Source organism: Anoplopoma fimbria, chromosome 23 (assembly GCF_027596085.1).
Source record: "Anoplopoma fimbria isolate UVic2021 breed Golden Eagle Sablefish chromosome 23, Afim_UVic_2022, whole genome shotgun sequence".
NCBI lineage: Eukaryota > Metazoa > Chordata > Actinopteri > Perciformes > Anoplopomatidae > Anoplopoma > Anoplopoma fimbria.
The window spans coordinates 6,008,451-6,029,653 of record NC_072471.1 but is presented as its reverse complement, the minus strand read 5'-3'; the positions used below and the strand labels follow the sequence as shown (position 1 = coordinate 6,029,653).

Sequence of the window (21,203 nt, the reverse complement as noted above, 5' to 3'; positions counted from 1 at the left end):
AATAGGGCAACCTCCAACACAATGTAGCTGAAACAGAGAGACCTTACGGTGTCACGTAGTGAACTATTGTGAAAAACATTACACTATATCTGGCATGCAGACAGAAATACAGTGCATGCATAAAGATACATTCAAGCACACCCTATAAGACATAGAGCAAAATGTACAAAGGCATGCATGTACACCAGATCTCAACTGAATGACCAAAAGTACTGAAGAGAATACATTCACCAAATTTAAGGTAAGACACATGCAAACTCAACGAAAACACAAAAGCTTAGTATATCTTACACAATAGTACTAAATGCAAAAAAGACAAACCAAAGCCAGACACTCTAAAGGACGAACCATTAAACAGGAAAAGAGTGACAATGTGATAAATCAGTTTTTTACCTTCACTATCTGACATGGTGCCCTGAAGGTCATCCATCATCACGTAACCCCTACCCCTGATTGGCTCTTCCCTGATATGTTGCTGCTGCTGGGAGTCCTGCAAGGACAGGCAGGAACCAAACTGGTCCCTTGAATCAGCTGAGATGGGCGGTAGAGGTCCCGCTGATGCACGGGCCATGCCCATAGGTTGCCCAACAGGGCTCAATGGGCTCTCTTCCTCCGAGTTCTGGGCCACTATGGGTAGTCGACCACGGCCACTTTGCACAATGGGAAGGCTGGTTGGTTTGGTGCGACCAGAGGGGGTTTGATAGCTTGGTATATCTCCAGATGTTTCACCATCCCCTTTAAGCCTCAGCGAAGAGCTGGAAGGGTCTCTTTTAATAGACAAGTCCAGGCCATAACAAGATGTGGGCCTGGATGAGGGTCTTGAGCGACTACCACTAGGATAAGCAGAATCCAAACCTAGGCTCTGTCCCAAGTTTAGTGACCCAGCCAAATTGGCACCCAAGGTGGACCCCAGGTATTTTTGTTGCTCCGCAATATTCTTACGAAGGCCGAAGGTAATCTCATCTTGCGAGAGCCGGCTGGATCTTGCAGATGCACTGGTAGACCCAAGATAGCTGGTATAGTCTGTCTCCAAACCTCTGTTGTCTGTAATAGATGAATACTTGGAGGAGATCTTAGGCTCAATCAATGGTGCCTTGTGTTTTTGGTACAACATTGATGCTGGGAGTTGTTTAGCTGCCTGCTTCTCTAGAGTAAGTCGACTGATGCTGTACTTGTCTGGCTTTGGATAGTTTCTTTGGGAGTAACTAGAGACACTAGAGCTTGGGGTATAGTAGTGCTGGGAGAGGCCTGTCAATTGTTCTAAGTTTTCTGTCCCACCAGTACTTCTCCTGAACTCTTGCTTAAGCTGCTGCTTTAGGAGTTTCAGTTCGTAGGGTTCCTCCATTGTATCCTCTTCATCAGGGGTCTTTCCAAAAGTATGGAGTCTAGAGGTGGAGCCAAGATAGTCAGTAGATCCCAGATCTGCAGCACTCCTACGCAGCAGCTTCTCTGCTTTAGCCAGCTCTCTCTCAGCCAGACTGTAAGATGAAGAAAGGCCTGTGGAGCCCTTAGCCAGTTCTGCAGCATCTTCCAACAACATGTAACTCCGAGGTGTATGGGGATCTATATCTGTATAATAGGAATCAGAGACAGTTGACATGGGGCTACGTGCTATACTTCCAACATCCAAGGCTCTGAGGTCAAGGTGGTTGCCATATTTGTCATACTTGACACCCAGGTAAGCTGATGATGTGGGGTCAGGCTGGCGGCTAATGACTTCATATTTAGTTGCATCCAGCTCTGAGAGGAGGGCTGCTTGTCTGGCAGCTTTCTGCTGCAACAGGAGCATCTGGTGGTAACTCTGCTGCTGGGCGCTAGTGAGCGAGGGGACAGAGGAGTAAAGAGAATGGGATTGGTAGGACTGGGGAGTCTGGTAAAGAGACTGCTGATATTGGCTTTGATTGTATTGGTACTGGGTGTATTTCCCATACTCATGCTTGGTTTGAGGTGGGACAAAGTCATCCAACTCTGACTGGGGAGCTGTTCTGGGACGTTCAAGACCATGACTTTCAATCTCTTCATCCTCCCCACTTCCACGGCCACCCCTTGTCTCTCGGATGTTACTAACCTCACTGTCTGACATGTAGTCTCTGTCCTCGGCAACACTTTGTAAATATGCCCTTTCTCTCTTCTCTCTCTCCATCAGTAGCACATCTTTTCTACGATTAATGCCCATCTCCAAGTACCTAAGCTTAGCATCAATCTCTTTCTCCTCCTCATCCAGCTCTGCTTGTCTTTTGCGGAGCTTGGAAGACTCACGCTCAACAAGATCAAGCTCACGATCAATGTCTTGCAGGATCTTAGCCCGTGCCATGTTGGAATTACGGCACATTCTTCGGCGGGCCGAACCAGTGCTATATGCTGTCTGACCACTCGTTGTTGACTCATCCTCTGACGGTGGATTGGGGAGAGTCCTCTTCACCTTCTTTTGAGTGCCTGTTGGAGTGCCCCCTGAGCCTTTCCCCTGTAGAAAAAGTAAAAATAGCAATGATTAGGACTGTAGGAATTTAAACGGTTTTCTTAATCCCCAATATAATGAGTCAGCAGGTTAAGTAGTCCTCATGACATGAACATGGTGCATGGTGTCAGAACACCTTTTGTGCCTGCTAATAAGGTGTTCCTGTCCATAAATATTACCCATTTCTCACCAAATTTCATATGCCTAAATTTAGTTTCACAAGAAGTAAGTTATTAACATTAAACCTCTATGGATCTCTGACAGCTCAGTATTTTTTCTGCCAGCTCAGCTCATTTCCTTTTATGTATGTATTAGATTCTCATCAGTGAATTGCCCAGGCTGAAAACTGACTTCTGTTCTTCATGAGGGCCAGGTGCCACATATGATACCTACGTGGACCTATTCCGTTGTTTCTTTTACTTCCCTTTCTGTATATGTTGACTTCTAAGGTAAAACTGCCATCATTGAAGTCACTTCCATGATATTTTATGAAGAAATGCGCTCAAGCTTGAAATACCTCTCCAAAACACTGAAATTTGTTTTGCACATTATTAACCCAAAGAAAACTTTAAAATTTTCAATAACATAAACTTCTTACAGTAAAAACAAATTGACTTTTGTGTTTTTGTTAGCCAGTGCCTAGGTTATCTTATTTATGTCCATTAGAGTGATAGGTATAATACTCACAGTATCATCATACTGGGTGCCACAGGTTGCCTTTTCTTCTCCTGTTGGACTCATGGGCTTAGGGTCAGACATGGATCTCTGCATGGCTTTTGGTCCCCTGGGACTTGCTGGAGAGGTTTTTGAAGGATCAGTGCTTCCTCTTAGCTTTTGTGGGCTTGTATCGCCCAGTGATTTCTCATAGGACACAAACTCAAGGGATTTGCTTGGGGATATACAGGGAGATATGGGGGAATAGAGCACGTTCAGAGATTTAGGAGGGGCTTGAAGTGTAGAGGAATCAACTTTGAGGTTAGGAGACTGCCCTATTTCTAAGGGGGTTGGTCGTTTCTTTGGTGAGGTCCTTTCAGAGTCAGACAGCTCCATCCTGGTGTCCATTCGAATGTTCCCTTCTGTATCGGTCTGTATAGAAATCTCAGTGTGGGCTTTAAGAGACATCTCTGAGTGTCCACCCCTATCACCCCTTGCGGTGCGTGGCCGGCTTTGTCGGTTTCTGGTCTGAGCCTCCCATTCCTCTTGATCTTCATCATCAGTCTGCACACAACTGTCAACACTCTTTTTAGTACTTCTCTTTTTTCTCCCTGCTGTGTAAGCTTTGCTGACAGCCTCATCCTCTTCATCTGTCTGGCATCCACTATCTGTTATCTTTCGGGACAGTACTGTGCCATCAGGTCCTAAAACAATTGCCTCCTGCACGCCATGCCCTGGTAGGTCCCCACCTGGGTACATCTGACGAAGCTTCTGCTCTTCGAGTTGCATGCGCAGCTGCTCTTGGAGTCTCTGAATCTGTTCAAGCTGCTGCTGTTGCTGAGCATAAGTTTCTTTCTGCATCATAAGGTGAGCCTGTCTTTCGTCTTCTTGTTGGTTCAGGATCTGCTGCTTCATGGCCTGCAGCTCCTCCAGTTCCGTTTGCACCAAGAGTTGTTCGTGCTCTCGGAACCGTTGAATCTCTTGACGCTCCCACTCTAATTCTTCAGCCAAGCGCTGTTGCTTGAGTTTCTCCATCTCTAGCCTCTCACGCTCTGCCTGATACTGGCCATCCCCAGGAACCATGGGTGAAGACAGAGCCTCCAGTGAAGCAGCTATGGCCTCCAGGGATGCATCAGTGTAGGTGTCAAGGGATAAAGACTTTGTTACTGTGGCAACAGCAGCAGTACTACTCCCTCTAGAGATCTCCAGATTGAGTGGGGCATCTCCTTGTTCCTCTGTTGCAATAGAGGAGATGGCGGACAAGAAACTGTGGGACCTGGTAAGTGGTAAGTTCTGGAGGTTGGACAGGGAAGGCATTGTATCGCTGGTATGCATACCTGAAAGCGTGTTGTATGTTGTACTAAAGATGGACCCAGGTTGGGTGGTAATGGCATACGTAGATGGGATTGGTGCTGCAACAGAGGAATAGACCACCCCATTTGATGACCTCAAGACACTGCTTGTACCAAAGAGTGTACCAACAGCACTTGTGACTCTGGCTTGGGAATAGGGTGGGATTGTCATTCCTGCGTAAATCCCTTTCTTGGAGTAGTCAACAGCTTCACCTGTCAAAAGTCAAAAATATCAGTTGAGTCCAATTATGCAGACGTATTCAATGTTGAAGCAAGCCATGCCTTATCCAAAATTGAAAAAGGTTGAAAAGGGAAAAAAAAATCCAAAGTTGAGAAGTGCAACAATTATAAACAAGATGTACAGTAACAGCATGCAGGCACATGCAAAAATATTATGATGAAAGGGAAAAAAATAATAACAGAAAAATGAATTGTCCATGCAAACAAAAAAAAAAGCAAAAACAAACAAAAAAAGCCACGTTAGCCATGGATGAGTCGAGGCAGTTCAAAGTGACATTTAAGTGACAGGTCTGCGATGCCACTGCACTGACCTGCATCAGAAATCTTTGCTGAGGTAAGATCTACTGCACCCTCTGTGGTACCTCTGAAATTATAGCTGTTCTTACTCTTGTAAAAGAACAGGCCAGCCTCTGCTAGGTTAGTGTCTGACATTGACGGTTTAATTCCACCAAATCCTTTCATGCCGTACGGGGATCGATCATACTGGTAATGGTCATCACGATATCCAAAACGATCTTCAGGCAGGGGTGTAGTAGGTTGCTGACTAGTGCAGCTTCCAGCAAATGGGAGGTTGTACACAACATCACAGCATACAGCTCTTTTTGCTGCAGTCAGATCCACTGGTTTGCCATCGTCATCTGTGATTACAGCTGTGACCACCTCTGTAGAAGCAGCATCCACTGATACCAAAGTGTTGAATGGTTTTGTTGTGCTAAGGTCAACGGCTCCAGCCACTGTGGTTGCACCCGTAGTTAATCCATTGGCAACACAACCTGCAATACAAGTTGGCGCAATAGTGACGGGAGTGGTCTGGAAAGTTCCTCCACCTGTGCTTGATCCAACTGAGAGGTTAATAGGGATTTCTGTACCAGCAGGAGTGGAGTGCTGAGAATCAATTGGTCGATATATGATTTGAGAAACTGGTTCAAATGCTTTATTTTTTGTTAACTGAAGGGGCACTGAAGATACTTGAGAGTTGTCTATATTGTCACATTGTTCGATTGTGGCAGCACAGGTCACAATGGTGATACTGTCAGTAAAAATAGAAACAGTGGATGATTCGGTACTGAGATTGACCACAGGAGACTGCACTGCACTGTTCTGACGACTGACCTCAGCTGCAAAGGACTGACGTCTTGAGTCTGGGCCAGCAGACAGATCTACACCATTCATGTCTGATTGTGGGTTCACCTTAATAGTCCTAAGATCTACCACTTCAGAAGGTTGGACGGCCTGTCCATTCTGGGCCGGCAATTGGGGCTTAGGTTTCTCCATCGAGATTGGGACACCATTTGCCCTTGGAGCTGGCACTGGCGGTGGTGTCCTTTCATGAACAACAGAGACAGTGGTCCTTTGGACTTCTGTGGTGACAACTTGAGAGATCAGGTTAGGCATAACCACGGGTGTCTGGGCAGAGGCAGATATAGCCTCAATTATATGACAAGAACTAGAAACATGTTTTTCTGGGCCACAAAACTCTTGACTTTCAATGGATTCTGTGAATCGTGTGTATGCCAGAGGCACTCTGGTTGTTTGAGGAGGGGTTGGTTGTGGATGTTGCTGTGGATAAGATTGAGGTTGAGTGTGTGGTTGGTGATAGCTTTGGGGCTGAGCTTGGCGTGAAGGAGATGCAGGGCCAGGGCTAGAAGGAGCTTGAGTTGAGACACTGTCTACTGGAGAGTTGGGCTGAGATGGCAGTGTGATGACTACATATGTGTCACGAAGATTACTATATCTTGGAGAAGAGGGAGACTTTGGGGAGGGTTGAAACAGCTTGCCCTCAGAAGAAGGACTCAGATTCAGAGCTATGTCAGTAGGAAGGACATTGGGTCTTGGTGGGTGTGGGACATGTGCAGGTGAAGAAGGCTGTGAGCCAGGCTTTGGTGCAATTGGTGGCTTGACACTATGTCCTGGTCGGTGGGTATCCCCAATCCCTGCATGAATGGATGGCTTTGGGGCAACAGGAGGGGGGACTTGAGGCTTGTACATTGGTGTAACTGCTTGTTTTGTAGGTGGCCCTTGGGCTACAGTCATAGCCACTATCTCTGGCCTGATTGGAGTTGCTGAAGCCTGAGGTGGAAGTGGAACTGGAGCTTTCCTGGGAAAAACTGTAGGTTTTGGTGGGGTGGGAGGAGGCAGTGGTGGTGCAACAGGTACTTCTGCTTTTTCCTGAGAATTAGCCATACGCAGGACGCTAGGCTTGGGAGGTAAAGGTGGGGCAGTTGACACTACGCTAGAAATACTGGGTGTGTACTGGGGGACTGTGGGCAGGGGCGAAACACTGGCAATAACTGGGACTGGTGTTCTTGGGAGTGCACTAGATAAATCAACAACATCAGCCTGCGATTCTGTGATTGTGATGGGAGGTTGCTGACATGATGTGGATGATGGAGGGGACTCAGAAAACACTGTCACAAGCTCAGTTTCCATGGCTGCTGGTGTGTCCGATACAGCAGTTTTTTCCTCCTCCTTTTTAATCATACTCTCGTCATCAGAAGACAACTCTCCCGAGGAGCACTGCGTCACCTTTAAGTCTGGAATGGGGTGGAGTGCCCTTCTAGATGCAGTGCCTTCCACTTCTAGCTCCTTCTGAGTTGGACTTGTTCCTGGAGTCAGCACTCTTTTAATTAGCTCTTCATAGGCAGTTTCAGCATCCAACAATGGCTTCCCATCTTTGCCTAATGTTACTGTGGTGCTTTTGGAGAAGGTATTCTCAGCAGGTTGCAACACAATTTCTGGGTTACTGGTTTCCTTTTTTGGCTGCATATTTTGATATTCCTGCTCCAGCTGCATGAATTCCTTCCTCTTCTTTATCATGTCTTCATAAACTTCATCTGGTGATCTCAGTGTTTTGGGCTGAGCAGGAACAACAATCTTCTCTGGCTCATCCAGATCAGCTGTTGAATTGTCAATAAGAGATGCATAGGCATAGTCTTCAATAAGCATGCCCCCGTAAAGGGACTCTTTTCCCGGTATACCTCCTTTGTCCAACGTTGGAGACTTGGCCCTCAGCATTATTTCCTCATAAGCCTCATCTGCAGTTTTGAGAGTTTTTTTCTGTGGTTGATCAATATTTTGATCATCTGTTGGGGAGTGAAGAGATACTGATATAGGAAGCTGATAGGTTTTTTGAACTGCCGCAATCTTTGCAGCATGGATTTCAAATCCTTCAGAATCTGATTCAATACTGGGGGAGAAATCAGAGCAGGACGATCGTCTGATTTCCTCCATCTCAGCTTCTTGCCTCAGTTCCTCTGTTGGTGAGGCATCTTCAATGGGGGAAAGGTTGCTTGGTGGTGTCTTTGGACGCTCTCGCCTCCTCTGGGCTCGAATCTCTTCTTTGTCTTTTTTAGATTTTTTCCCAGATCCCTTCTGTTTTTCTTGCTCCCTGAGCAGCTCCTCTTCTTCCCGTAACTCTTCCTCTTCAGAAGAGTCTTCAATAGTTGGCAGCATTTGACCAGGTTGTCGGTGTTTGGCTTTCCTGTGTTGTTTACCCTCACCAGAACGGATATGGCTGGGACTACTACTGTCACTGTCTTCATCCAGTGATGAGATGGATGTTGGGGATGTCCCAGGAGTGAAGCTGGATGCATGTAGACTGGATGACCCCTCACCTCTAGACCGATCATCTGGTGAGTCTGTAAGGCTTTCCATTTCAGGCTCTCCATCATCATTAGGTATACGCATAGGGCTGCTGGTTGAATTCAGCTCCATAGTTCGGAATTTGCGAACTCCAGTCCCACTACCTTCCTTTAGTTCTTGTCCCTCCTCTTTGTTTATATCAGGTTTATCCAATGAGCCACATAGTTGTTTATCTTCTTCATCATCTGGACTTATCGTGCTTTTCTTGGTAAGTCGCCTGGCTTTTCCTGATGTACTCCTCTCTACAGCCTCGGTTGTCTTCTGTTCCATTTGTTTCTTCTCATTGTCTCTTATCTTGCGTCTGATTAGGTTTTCCTCATCAGACGGGGATGCATCCTCATTTTCACTCATTTCCATAATCTGTTTTCGGATAAATTCCTCATCATCCCCAGACATAGGGCTTTCTTTTCCAAAGCTTTCACTGCTATCATCGAGGGAATCTGCCCTGACATCCATGGGCACAAGTAGCTTTTTCTTTGTGGTACCTTTGGTATTTTTCTCAGAAAGCTCTCGGTCATCTTCTGAGCTGGGTGAGTCAGGCGAGAGAGGAAGCACCTCTAATTTACGTCTGGTCTTTAGAGTGTCTGTTAGTTTCTCCTCATCATCTTTTGGTTGTGTGGTTGCCTGGAACTCAAGAATGGGTAGGACTGTGCTTTCCAGCTTGGCTAAGTCAGATGGGCTAGTGGGACTGCTGTCCTTGGCAGCCATCTCTTTCTCCTCAGGCTCTTTCAAGGTCTCCACTGTTTTCACCTGTTGGATGAAACACACAATTATTTTTTGCACTAGATACTGCAATAAAAAGATGTAATATCCAAGCTGGGATGTTTAAACTTGTTACATGTGACCCATGTGTATTTCCATGTACATTATTGAGGAATAAAAAATGGAGATAAAGTTTCCAGAACTCTATTAATTGTCATAAAATCAGTATAATTTCCCAATACATACATTTCCACTCTTCAGGTTTTTGATACATACAGTCTGAAATCAAAACATTCTACTGTATTTTGCAGTGTTAAGATATTCATTTTCAATATGGTACAATTTTTAGTTCAGCCATTTCCATATAACTAATATTCACATGTACCTTTAAAACATCATAGAAAATGATGTAAAAGATGCATATATTCTACCACTACTTGTTCTAAATACTATGGTCACCTCAGCGGCTGCATCTCCTTCACAAGGCTTTCCCAGAGGCTGAGCTACAACCTCCTTTTTCTCCTCCACGTTAGTGGTCTCCTCCTTCAGGCCTTTGACCTTCTCACTAACTACAGACAATGGGATATCAGGGTTTGCTTCAGGGACTGGAGCTACTGATACGGACACATCTCTATTTTCAAGATCTTCATCTTTCTTTGATATTGTGTTCTTTGCTACATCAAACTGTGAATTGTCATCTTTGTCACAGAATATGCTTGTCTCTAATACTGAAGTAACTTCCTGGATGTTGCCGGCAACAGGTTGTGACTCAACCACTTTATTGTCATGTTTTTCTTCTATCTCTTTGATTGACAACTCTTGCTCTGCAACCTTTTCAAGCGGTTCCTCATCACGGGCCATCAGAGCCAACGTCACCCTCTCTCCTTCATGTTGATTTTCAGCACTACAATAGCTTGTATTTTCTGAATGAGCGTCTGTCTCTTCCTGAATAAGTTTCTTCTCACAAGCTTTATCTTTGACTTGCGTCTCACTAAAATTATCTGAGGATGACACCATCTCTACACTTTGAATTATTTCCTTGACGTTGACCTTTTCTTTCTCTTTAAAATCCGGAGTTGAGGTAACCGATGTAACCATTGCATTTGCAGATTTATCAGTTGCTTCTAATATTGTCTCTATAGGTGTCTGCTTTTCCTCTTTCTGTGCTGCACTCTCTGATCTGACCATCGAAATGTCTTTCTCCTCTGACTTCTCTGGCAATAAAACTGTCTCAACAAGGCTATTCTCAGCAGGCGACGACTCATACTTTGGTCCTGGTTCATTCTCTTTATGTATCTCTTCTGTTGCGACCTCTTCAGCTACATTTTGGCCTGTCTCTCTTACTGTTTCTGATTCTTTCTTTTCTATTACGGGACAAACCGTCTCTGTTTCAGTAGAGGAGGGTTCAGCTTTATCAATTAACTCCTTTTGAGGTTTCTGGTCATTTGTCTGCTCAACTGTTTTCTGTTCAACTGCCTCTTCTTCCAAAGCTTTCCCTTTGTCAGCTTTTACCTCAATTGCCTTCTCTGCGGCTGCATTCTTCTGAACCCCCTCATCACCAAAGGCTTTTCCATTAGATGATTTATTCTCAATTCCTGCATCCGCAACAGCTCTCTCCTCAACAGTTTCTTTTTCAACAGCTTTCTCCTCAATCATTGTTTTTTCAGCATTGTCCTTCACTGTTTCCATCTCAACTGTTGTTTTTTCCTCAGGTATTTTCTGCTTAGCAGTTTCCCCCTCAAGAACTACTTTTTCAAAAACTTTATTTTCAACAGTTTTCTGTTCAACTGCCTCTTCTTCCAAAGCTTTCCCTTCGTCAGCTTTTACCTCAATTGCCTTCTCTGCGGCTGCATTCTTCTGAACCCCCTCATCACCAAAGGCTTTTCCATTAGATGATTTATTCTCAATTCCTGCATCCCCAACAGCTCTCTCCTCAACAGTTTCTTTTTCAACAGCTCTCTCCTCAACAGTTTCTTTTTCAACAGCTCTCTCCTCAACAGTTTCGTTTTCAACAGCTCTCTCCTCAATGGTTTCTTTTTCAACAGCTCTCTCCTCAATGGTTTCTTTTTCAACAGCTCTCTCCTCAATGGTTTCTTTTTCAACAGCTCTCTCCTCAACAGTTTCTTTTTCAACAGCTTTCTCCTCAATCATTGATTTTTCAGCATTGTCCTTCACTGTTTCCATCTCAACTGTTGTTTTTTCCTCAGGTATTTTCTGCTTAGCAGTTTCCCCTTCAAGAACTACTTTTTCAAAAACTTTATTTTCAACGGTTTTCTCCTCTACTGCTTCCTCCAGAGCATTAGTTTCTCCTTCAACTGGAGCAGCATTAGGTGAGTTTTCTACTTGGTCGAGTGGAGTGGGCTCCTCCTCTTTATCTATGGGTTTGTTTTCCACTTTATTTATCTGACTTTCCTCCTCTGAAGCTAAGACAGGATGATTGTTGTCTGACACTACTGAAGAACTCTCCAATTCTATGCATTTTTCTGCCTCTGGTTTAAATTCTTGCTTGGTCTGATCAGGTTTAGTGACTTCAACATTGTCAACAGGAGCTACATTTTCTGCAACCTCAACTGCAGGTGAAGGAGCACCTTCACTGCATACTGAATTATCTATCACAGGTTCTGGTTCTACCTTTATTTCTTCAGTAACTTGATTCATGACATCAGGTGCTACACTGCCATCACCAAGTTGTGGAGGGATTTCTGTTTGCTCCACATTAAAAGCTGTGTCTACTGTATTTGATGGAGTTTGACATGCTGAAGTAGTTTCATCTACCTGTGTTTTTTCACTTGGCTTAGCATGTTCTAGCTCTGTTATTGTCTCATCGTCTACATTCGTAGCTGGAGAATCTGGCTTTGGCTCAACCTGAACAGGGACTTCCTCTGAGACTGTTGTTGGGATTGAGGCGGGTTTGGTCTCAACTGAATTAGTCCTCACTTCCAGAAGCTTTTCTGGAGTGGGCTCCACTTTATCATTAACTGTCAGGGGAGCAGCAGCCTCACTCTGAGTAATCTTGGGATTTGGCTCTGTTTCTTCCTCAGCAGGGACTGTTGTCTTGTCTAAGCTTGTATAAGTCAATATATGTTGTGTCTCACTTTCCACAGGGGGAGAAACGTCCTCTGCAGCATTCTCAGAGCTACTCTGTTGTAGCTCAACTGCTGGGATTTCACTTACATGTGCACTCTGTGCTTGTTGCTCAACATTGGATGGCTCAATCTCAGAGTGAGGATGGTCCTCTGGTGCTTTCTCAGAGCTACTCTGTTGTTGCGTAACTGCTGGTATTTCACTGACAGTTGCACTTTGTTGATCAGCAGCAGATAGCTCTGTCTCAGGGTGAGGTTGGTCCTCTGCTATTTCCTCAGAGCTGTTCTGTTGTTGCCTGACTGCTGGGATTGGAGGGATACCTTGAGCTTCACTGTCTGAAATTGATCCTTTTTGTTCTGGGGGAATTACATGGTCAGACACTGGTTCAGCTGCTACTGCTGTTGCATCAGGTGTGGGAATGGTTTCAGGTACTACCTTGGTATCAGGAGCTGGCGGGGTTTGGTCTGATGCCTCTACTACAGGTTTTCTATCTACAGAAGCAGGGGCAGGGGTGGAAGAAGGAGCAGGAGAAGGTGGTTGCTTCTTTGGGGAAGCCATCTCTGGGGGTGGCATGTCTCCCAGCTGGCCAGACATGGCTCTTTTGGTCTGACAGTTGAGGCAAAGCCATTCTTTCTGTAAGACAAAGAAAAAAAATCATATTAATTGTTGTTTGCTGCAATCTGGTTTCGATCATTCATTTTGAAATTAATAAAATGGCATATATCTGTGTTTTGAATTATACAAAATGACAACGCTGATGAAAAATACACCCTAAAAAATGATTGTTGGAAATGTCTTATCTTAATTATAACACAGTAACGTGAACTAAGGGTTTCTACGTCATACAAACGTCACTGAGACAAGGCACCAGTGTAACATCTTCTATTTCAAGGGAAGCTTTTACATTTATGGGATTTAAGAGACAGGCCTATGCATAATGCATGGCAATGGGACAGGGGTTTACCAAGGCATGTCAGAAAGGGTTGAGTGGCCTCTGCAGACTTATTTTTATTTTGTGTATTTTGTGTTTTTATAATTGTATAACATGGTGTGCATATATGTAAGCATGCTTTAAGCATTGAGAGTAGAACATGCACATGTCCTTAACCTGTTTTTTAACCATAACTTGTTAGTTCAATTACTTACAAAGATTCCAGACTGAAAATATGCTTCCCAACATTCTGTGCTCCCTGAACATCTTATTTAGTTCCAATTATAACTCTATTCAAACACCGAGGCACACCACAGGCCAATTTAAAGAATTGGCCACTGTTGTTAATTCTTTAAGTACCATAATTTCCTCCTTAAAATCACCTGGGATGTAGTCCTTTCCCGAATCCTAACAGCGTTGCGGCTTTTCAGTGGAACAAGAAACAAATACCTTGCTGGTACAGCTGCTCTAATCTGTCCCAGAGCTCTTATAAATCTGTCCTGTTGTGGCAAGGTTATTATTTTTGTTTATTCCCAGGTACTCACTTAAACACTGGGCTCTAGAGGAACCTACCTACACCAAAAGCCCTTCTGAGGGCTATAATTCAAGCATTGTAGCTATTATTATAGTTCAATATCCAGTGCTGCTTTGCTTTAAGTTGTTATAAAAGTGGTGATAAACAATCAAAATGCTCGGATTTAAGAAAAGTGCAAACACACAAACACAAATATCTATCTAGGTCATGTAGGGACACCAGACCAAAACACGTATTATGGGAACCACACATACAAACACTAATCTGCCTTACACACATATATACAGTGACTCGAGAGGTAATAGTCAGCATGTTTTCAACCATCCAACATTGTCACGTAAACACCTCATTTAACATTTCGTCAAGTGCTTTAACCCCCTTCTCTTATAAATGCGTTCGCCTAGCTTAACAGCAAGGTTTATGCCAAATAGAAGATTGAGCCTGCATGTTAAGCCATGCAGCAGACAAGCCACCTCTCTCCAAGCACAGAAAGAAAGAGGGAGACAGGAGGAGGATTGAAGAAGACGACTGAGGGAATGTAGCAGCAGCAAAGTCAGGGTAAATAAGACATGAGTCGCCCTGTTTTAGTCCAGGCTTAAAAAACAGAAAGCTGAGACTCAAGAGAGAATGACACACCTGAACGCACATCTCAACGGCATGTACCCATATCACAAAACGATATAAAGAATGTTTTGACGGGGTTAATATTTGTATATGTGGCATTGCGAGAAAGAAGTAGATCTGCCGATGGGTTTCTTTCCCCTCTGTTTCCTTTTTCCTTCCTCTTTCTCTCGCTCTCTCTTTCCAATTTTATTTGAGAAATAGTGTAAAAATGTAGGCAACTGTCAACATTTTCCACAGTTGCTTTCAAAAAAATATTTGAAACACAAAGGAAGATGATTTTAATATCTGGAAGAAGCGATGGATACAGGCACATGGAGGGAAGCCAACGAAAGGAAAAAAGAAAAACCAAAGAGATGCCTGTGCTAAGGTTTGCTGACGTTAGCGAGTTACAATCCCAACTCGACAGAAATCCAGTTAATCCCCAGACATGATGATGGACACAGCACAGATGCAAACTTGCATCAACATCCGTCCTTGCTGGGAGGACTTTAGAGGGGAGTTTCTCCAGCTTGATGGTCTTATCAGTTAAACCAGAGAGACCAGGCACTGAGAGCCGGAGATGGCCGCCAGATACGAAAAGCTAAAAAAAACACTCAGTTAGACAGCAAATCAGCCACAGCCACTTCAGAGCCAGTCATCACCGACTTTATCAACACATCACAACAGGCACGCTTAAAGCTTTTACCCCGCGCTAAAAAACACTTTGTCAGTGTGTTTCCTTTAGCTGCTGTGCAGTGCTAAAGCACCACTTTTAAAGTCATTTGGAATAACCTCCCTGTTAAAGCAGATATGTTACTTTAACTCACTACTGCTAAGTGGCCATCTACTATGTATTTTATACTGAAACATCTTACAGCAATCACCCTTAAGGGCCATTAAATCATCGAGTGTCTTCCTGGCTTCACTTAAAGTTACAGCTTTAGCAGCTCTGACTTCAACACCCAGAAACCAAACCATTTCAGATGTCTGTACACAGTGTTTAACTTCCCAGTTAGCTTGGATAACTTTATACTTAATAATACATGGGGATGGGAAAAGCTCTCTATTTATTGTACAGATTGATAAACCATCAATTATTGTATTGATTTAATGAGTGAAAATGCCAACTATTTGTGGCTTCCAGCTTATAAAATGGGAAGATATTATCAATGTAACTTTAATATCTTTCTGTACAGCAATGCTCCAGCGCCAGCAAATCCGTGAGGCTCTACCAGGGCACAGGGGTACTTTGAGCCAAATGCTAACATGCTAACAATGGCAAAGCTGATGTAAAGCATGCAATATTTATCAGGTTTACCATTTCAGTTCAGCGTGTTAACATGCCTACATTTACTCATAAGCACTAAACACAATGTACGGCTGGGTGGTTTATCATTAGTTTGACCATAAATCAGTGTATTGGAAAACAGAAACTTCACATGATGATTGTGCTTGATAAAAAGTGTGGGATCACCAGAATTAATATTATTTCCCTCAGGGGACATGAATTGCTGCAACAAAGTTCATTACAATCCATCCGCTAAAAGAAAACAATTAAGGAAGCCATTGTTGGATCCGATAGCGATGTGACACAAAAACAGTGTTCACAGTAAAGGAGAATGAATTCCCCCAATAGCCATCCACTAGTTGTTAAAATATTTTGCTAAGATACAAAGAAGTCAACCTTTGGGGGCGTTGGTAAATAGGGTTCATTTTTGGGAACTTTGAACTCTGGCATAAAATTTCATGGCAGTCCATCAAAAAGTATTAATTAGAAATTTCCATCTGGGCAAAAGAGGTGGATCAACCTACTGACAAACCCACATTGGCCTCTGTAAAGCGTCTTTGGGTATCTAGAAAAGCGCTATATAAAATTAAAGTATTATTATTATTATTATTATGCTGCTAGCATGGCTAAAATGAATGAACAGATTTAATGATCATGACAAAAATCATTAGTTACAGCCCTAGTTAGAACTGTCTTTATAAGAATTGTCTCATTTTGTCACCGGAGAAGATTTATCACCAGTTCACCATACCCATCGCTAATTGTATTTGTTGATGGGATCCACAGGGTCTATATTAGCGGGGATGGTGCACTTCTCTTGCAGCCTTGCCTTGTAATTAGCATTAACTTCCTGTCTGTCTGCTGTGATGAGTTGTGCAAACAGCAGCGTGGGTGATTCATAAAAGTAGGGGAGTCACTCGCTCATATCACCATCTTCCAAGGACGTTTTCTAGCATCACAAGTGAATGGATACTAAACAAGTTGACACATACCAACACCCACAGAGATGACGGTGTTGATGCTATACGTATACCCAGATGAAAGGCATGAAATATCTCGGAAGGAAATGACAAGTTGCTCCTTCTCTTCCAACATGATGTTTCTTAAACAACATGCAAGCTTATACACGAAAGAATAAGGACAGATTTAGTATGAGTGTTACTTTCTTTCATCTCCAACTTTGCATCCACCTCAAACTTCCTCCAAGGACACGGAAAGGAGACTAACTAAAAACCGCAGACGGCAATCAGATATTGAGACTAGATGGGCTGTTGCCATTACCGATGTTGGGTTATTGTTTCCAACTGGGAATTGCAGTGTTGTGAAGGTCGGTGCAACTCTTTGATTAAGACTATGGGTCCTACGAGGGTTTTACCCATCTAAATTTAGACAGAGCCTGGCACCGTAAGTGGGAGAAATAGCGGATCTAGAGGACGATGGTAAAGATGGATTAAGGCAGATGAGAGGATGGAGGAGGAGAGAGGTAGATGTGAGGACATGCACAAAAAAGGGTGATAATGGTGTGTGAGAGGCAAAAGAAAAACAGGAGGAAAGGACAGGTGGACAAAAGGAGCATGGTGAAGTGAGGTAAAGGGTGAAGCTGTAGAAGAGAAGGAGCTTAATGGTCTTTGGTAGTGACTCAACATCAGCTCCTGCCAACAAGCTTAAAATTATCACTGTGTAAATCTGTTAATCAATAGCTGGGAAGTCAGGACAAGCTGCAGTTCGTGATGACTGCCAAACATAGACCTTAAAAAGAATTCAGCTGACGTCAATAACACATACATATTGGCACAACGTCCTGTCCTGCTTCTAGGTTACCTTCTGTTCACCTAGCTTTAATTGTTTAGCTTCAGTGAGGGCTTCTTTCATGATTCTGTCAGAAAAACCTTTTGAAATATGTCAACATTATCAGAAATGCTGTTATTTGCTTTCCATGATGAGTTTTATTTCATTAAGCATACTTCCCCCCTCAAAACTGATTATTTCTTTCAACAGGATACAGTTGGTTTAAATCCATAATCCATTAATTGACAAAATCAAGTGGATGTATCAAATGTGATGGGCAATCACAGCAAATGAAGGCAGGACTTAAAGGAGATGGAAAAAACATAATAAGAAAAATGGAAACAGTGTGCAGAGATGAGATGGTATATCATGAGTTGTTTTTTCAAATTTTTGCATAATCCGGTCGGGAGTCTGCAGTTTTAAAAGTAAACCGTCCAGTTTGTTCAATACTGAAGAAATAGTGGCTTCAACAGATCAGCAGCAATCATCTTGATTGTTTCAAGACGGCACACCTCTTTATGATATTTCTCTAGAACACGACCAATATAAGATAAAAAGTTGTCATTTTTCCGGAAGATCTCAAGTTGCGTGATATCTGTCCAAAAGGAAGGAGGACTGGACGTTACTGCCAGAACAAATGAAACACAAGACACTGTTGAAAGACTGCAGCTCAAGTCACCTTTCTTGCTAAAAGTTAAGTCTGAGAGTCTTTGCCCTTTTTTCATTGTGAGGGGCCAACTTAATTATAATTCATCAGACAAGCAGAACATCACAGCATCAGCTCCTTTGCAAGCCAAAAAAGATCTTTGTCCTAATAAATGTCCCACTGTTATATTTGTTCCCCTCTCCGCTTCAATGTGCTGTATGCAATCCTTTTCAAGTGGTCCATGCTCATGTGTTAATGTAATTCTCGTTTGAATCATGTATCTGTGTGTCTGTGTGTCTGTATCTTATGTGAGCGGTGATAGCCTTAAGACTAGAGAACTGGGCTTCCAAAATTCCAAAACCAGTAGCAAAATCTAAGTGGGGAAGTTGAATAAATCAAATGCAGCTGTCAGCCTCAGAGAAAATTAAACAAATTAAAGCTGCTTGGTAATCTGCACTACAAGATTTTGGTTGTACCGGTCGGATCCCAGATGGGAGTATGCGTAACAGAGTATGGGTGAATCAGAGTGCACACCAAGCCATCTCAGCAAACACTCTCTGGGTAAATGATGGTTGAATAAAAGTTAATTATCCAATTATATATGCAAATATTTCACTCGACTCAAAGATGACGGATGACGAAGAAAAGCCTGAATGTTCTCTCAGCCTTGACAAGTGGGTCAGGCTATGTCGCTACATTGTGGAATTATGTTCTTATGCCAGGTGAGTGAAAACGATACTATAAGTTAATATTTCAAAAACGGATCTGACAGAAAGTAAGTGGTGTGAGACATTGCCTATGTTTATTCTGAGCCCAGGGATTAGGGGCATGTTCTATCTGCATCTGTGTTCGTCTATCTACAACACACCTCATAATCTGTCTGCATGTGTCAGCTTCCCATCGGAAAAAGAAGAAGTTTAGTTTTTTTTCCCAATTGTCAATGGCTATGAATTATCTTTGGTTAAAAAAAAAAAACGGTTGGCTCCAGCTTCTAGTCCCTCAGTCATCTTACGTATCATATGTCACGCTATGGGCACTTTTATCCAAAGAGCCTTACAGCACAATAAATGTGTGCATAAGCAGTCTAAAAGGGCACAAAGAAAAAAAACATCAAATCCCTGTTATTCTACCTGTTAAGAGCTTCATTCATCAATAGTTTAAAAATCAAAACACACAAAAACGCTTATTTTGCTTCGTCTGTGTTGACACTAGTTTAACAACACTTTAGCCAGTCAAACAAGGTGATAAGAAGCCTGTGCTGTCTCTGTTAGCCTGTTTTTATAGTTCCTAGTACACATTATACTGTATAGAGAGAAAAAGAGGCTGTGTTTTCTTTTAATTGCAATTAGCATGTCATGCTAAAACTGTGGTTCTAAATTCATCAGCTGTGTAGAATGATCCCTCCATAAATGTTATACTTTGTATATGAACATACAGCTATAAACAGTACCACATGGTCCACTTAATGTTTTTGCAAATTAACATTTTGTATTTTATGTCATTTACTTCATATTTACATGGAATTGAATGTATGATTTAGGCATGTTCAACATATATGAGATCTACAAACAAAACAGTATAGGGCCTTTAAAAAAATGTGTGAGTATAATAGTCATTGCATGAATTCTATATAAAATGTGCATAATTATCCAAAACATGAATGAATGAAAAACTATAAATGAATATAATTTATTATCTGTGATATTTTCATCATATGGAAAATACTCTAGCGGTATGTAAAAGGCAGTGGAACGTGTTTCGACTAGCAAGTAACATTACTAATTACATTTACCACAAATGTAATGAATGCTTAGTGCTGATTAGCCAAGTTTACCTATAAAAGTTCATCTTTCTCTGACTGGTGTGGAAAAAAAAAATATGGGATGTCCACAACAAGAAGCGGCTGCATTATTTTGTCAATTTTTAAAACGAATAGCAAAAAAAGAACATATTACAAGAATACCTGTTTACAGAGATCAAATTCAGGCTCACAGACTTTAATCTCATTAACACATAGAACCACTGATATGTTGAGTTCAAGTCATTTCAAGTGTCAGCCACCTGATTCCTTCTTGCTTCACCAGATTTTCTCCCTGACATTAATTCTGCCTATACGTGCTTCTAATCTGACTCACAGGCGCGAGTCACGAGTGCTACGACAAACCACAATAGTCAGGTTGTCATGGCCGGCACCCATATCCCATGTGACACCCTCACCCTTTCGACTCCCTGTTGGACTCGTCTTTGTGTGACGGTATTCTATTATGTCTCTTCTCTCCTCGGTTTTGGGCATGTATTTCCTTCACTATACACACATACAATTTCTGAGTTTATTAGTCATTAGTTCTACATCTGATTTCATAGAGTATGTTTTCCAGCTAAGATGCATTTGTGTATTTAGTGATTTCAAACCTCACTATTTATTTGTAAATGAATAAAAAAGGGGAAGTTTGTGACCAGGATCTTGTTTATTTATATCAATCCTGTCAATCCAACAAGTGCCTTCCTGCTGCACTTCCTTTACCATTTTCTATCCAATAACGATGAAAGAAACTACTTTAAGCATGAAAAAAAAAAAAAAAAACTAATTCATTTTCCTCTCAGGTTTTTAATGCATGGAAATTATTTTTGGAGGCGAAGCCATTTCCTAATCCCGGCTCTGCTGTTGGCCGCACCTATTGAATATCAATTTTTAGGGAGAAAGTCGGCGTCAGACACTCCATCCACAAAGCCTCCGCTTGCCTTTTCAATTCAAATAAGAAACTCTCCTGTCATTCTAGTAAAGCCTGTTTTCAAGGGGGAGAGAGCAGCAAATGGTCAGGATGTAAATACAACAGCCTGTGCTAAGTAGACGAGGCCGGTGCCAGAATGTGTGTGTTTTTTTCAAGTGTCTGTGTTCCTCTGCCTGCCTGTCCTTGCGTCTCTGTCTCAACAGGGCTCAGTGCTGGCACACATGATGTCTTGGCTTTTTTTTTTGCCGCTTAAGGCTCAGTGGCTAAAATGTCGTTGCTAAGCATGCAAGCACCAGTAAATTAGAAAGGGGATAATTGGAAATCATTCTGGAGTGGAGCTAGAGGGTGAGCCGTGTAAAAACAAAAAAGGAAGACAAGAGGCCGACTGCAGTGCCTGAGGACAGTTCATTTCAATGGTAGCAATTTCTAAAACAATGGTAAACCACTCGTCACAGCTTGAACAAGGTCCTGGACCTGGAAAATGAAATCAAGACAGTACTCATTTATCTTGTGTGTGCAATCGTTACTTCAGACAGACAAAAGTATTG

The 21,203-nt window shown here is 42.6% G+C and overlaps 1 protein-coding gene across 1 annotated transcript in view; it reads right to left on the bottom strand.

Annotated features, from left to right (window-relative positions):
- The window catches only part of pcloa (piccolo presynaptic cytomatrix protein a), a 51,750-nt gene that overhangs the window by 19,205 nt on the left and 11,342 nt on the right, over positions 1-21,203 (bottom strand). The window contains exons 6-9 of the mRNA XM_054624699.1: positions 12,568-12,765; positions 5,016-9,096; positions 3,146-4,677; positions 394-2,464 (exon numbers count right to left, since the gene is read on the bottom strand). Coding sequence (XP_054480674.1) covers positions 394-2,464; positions 3,146-4,677; positions 5,016-9,096; positions 12,568-12,765 — 7,882 coding nt within the window. The remainder of the gene's footprint in view (positions 1-393; positions 2,465-3,145; positions 4,678-5,015; positions 9,097-12,567; positions 12,766-21,203) is intronic.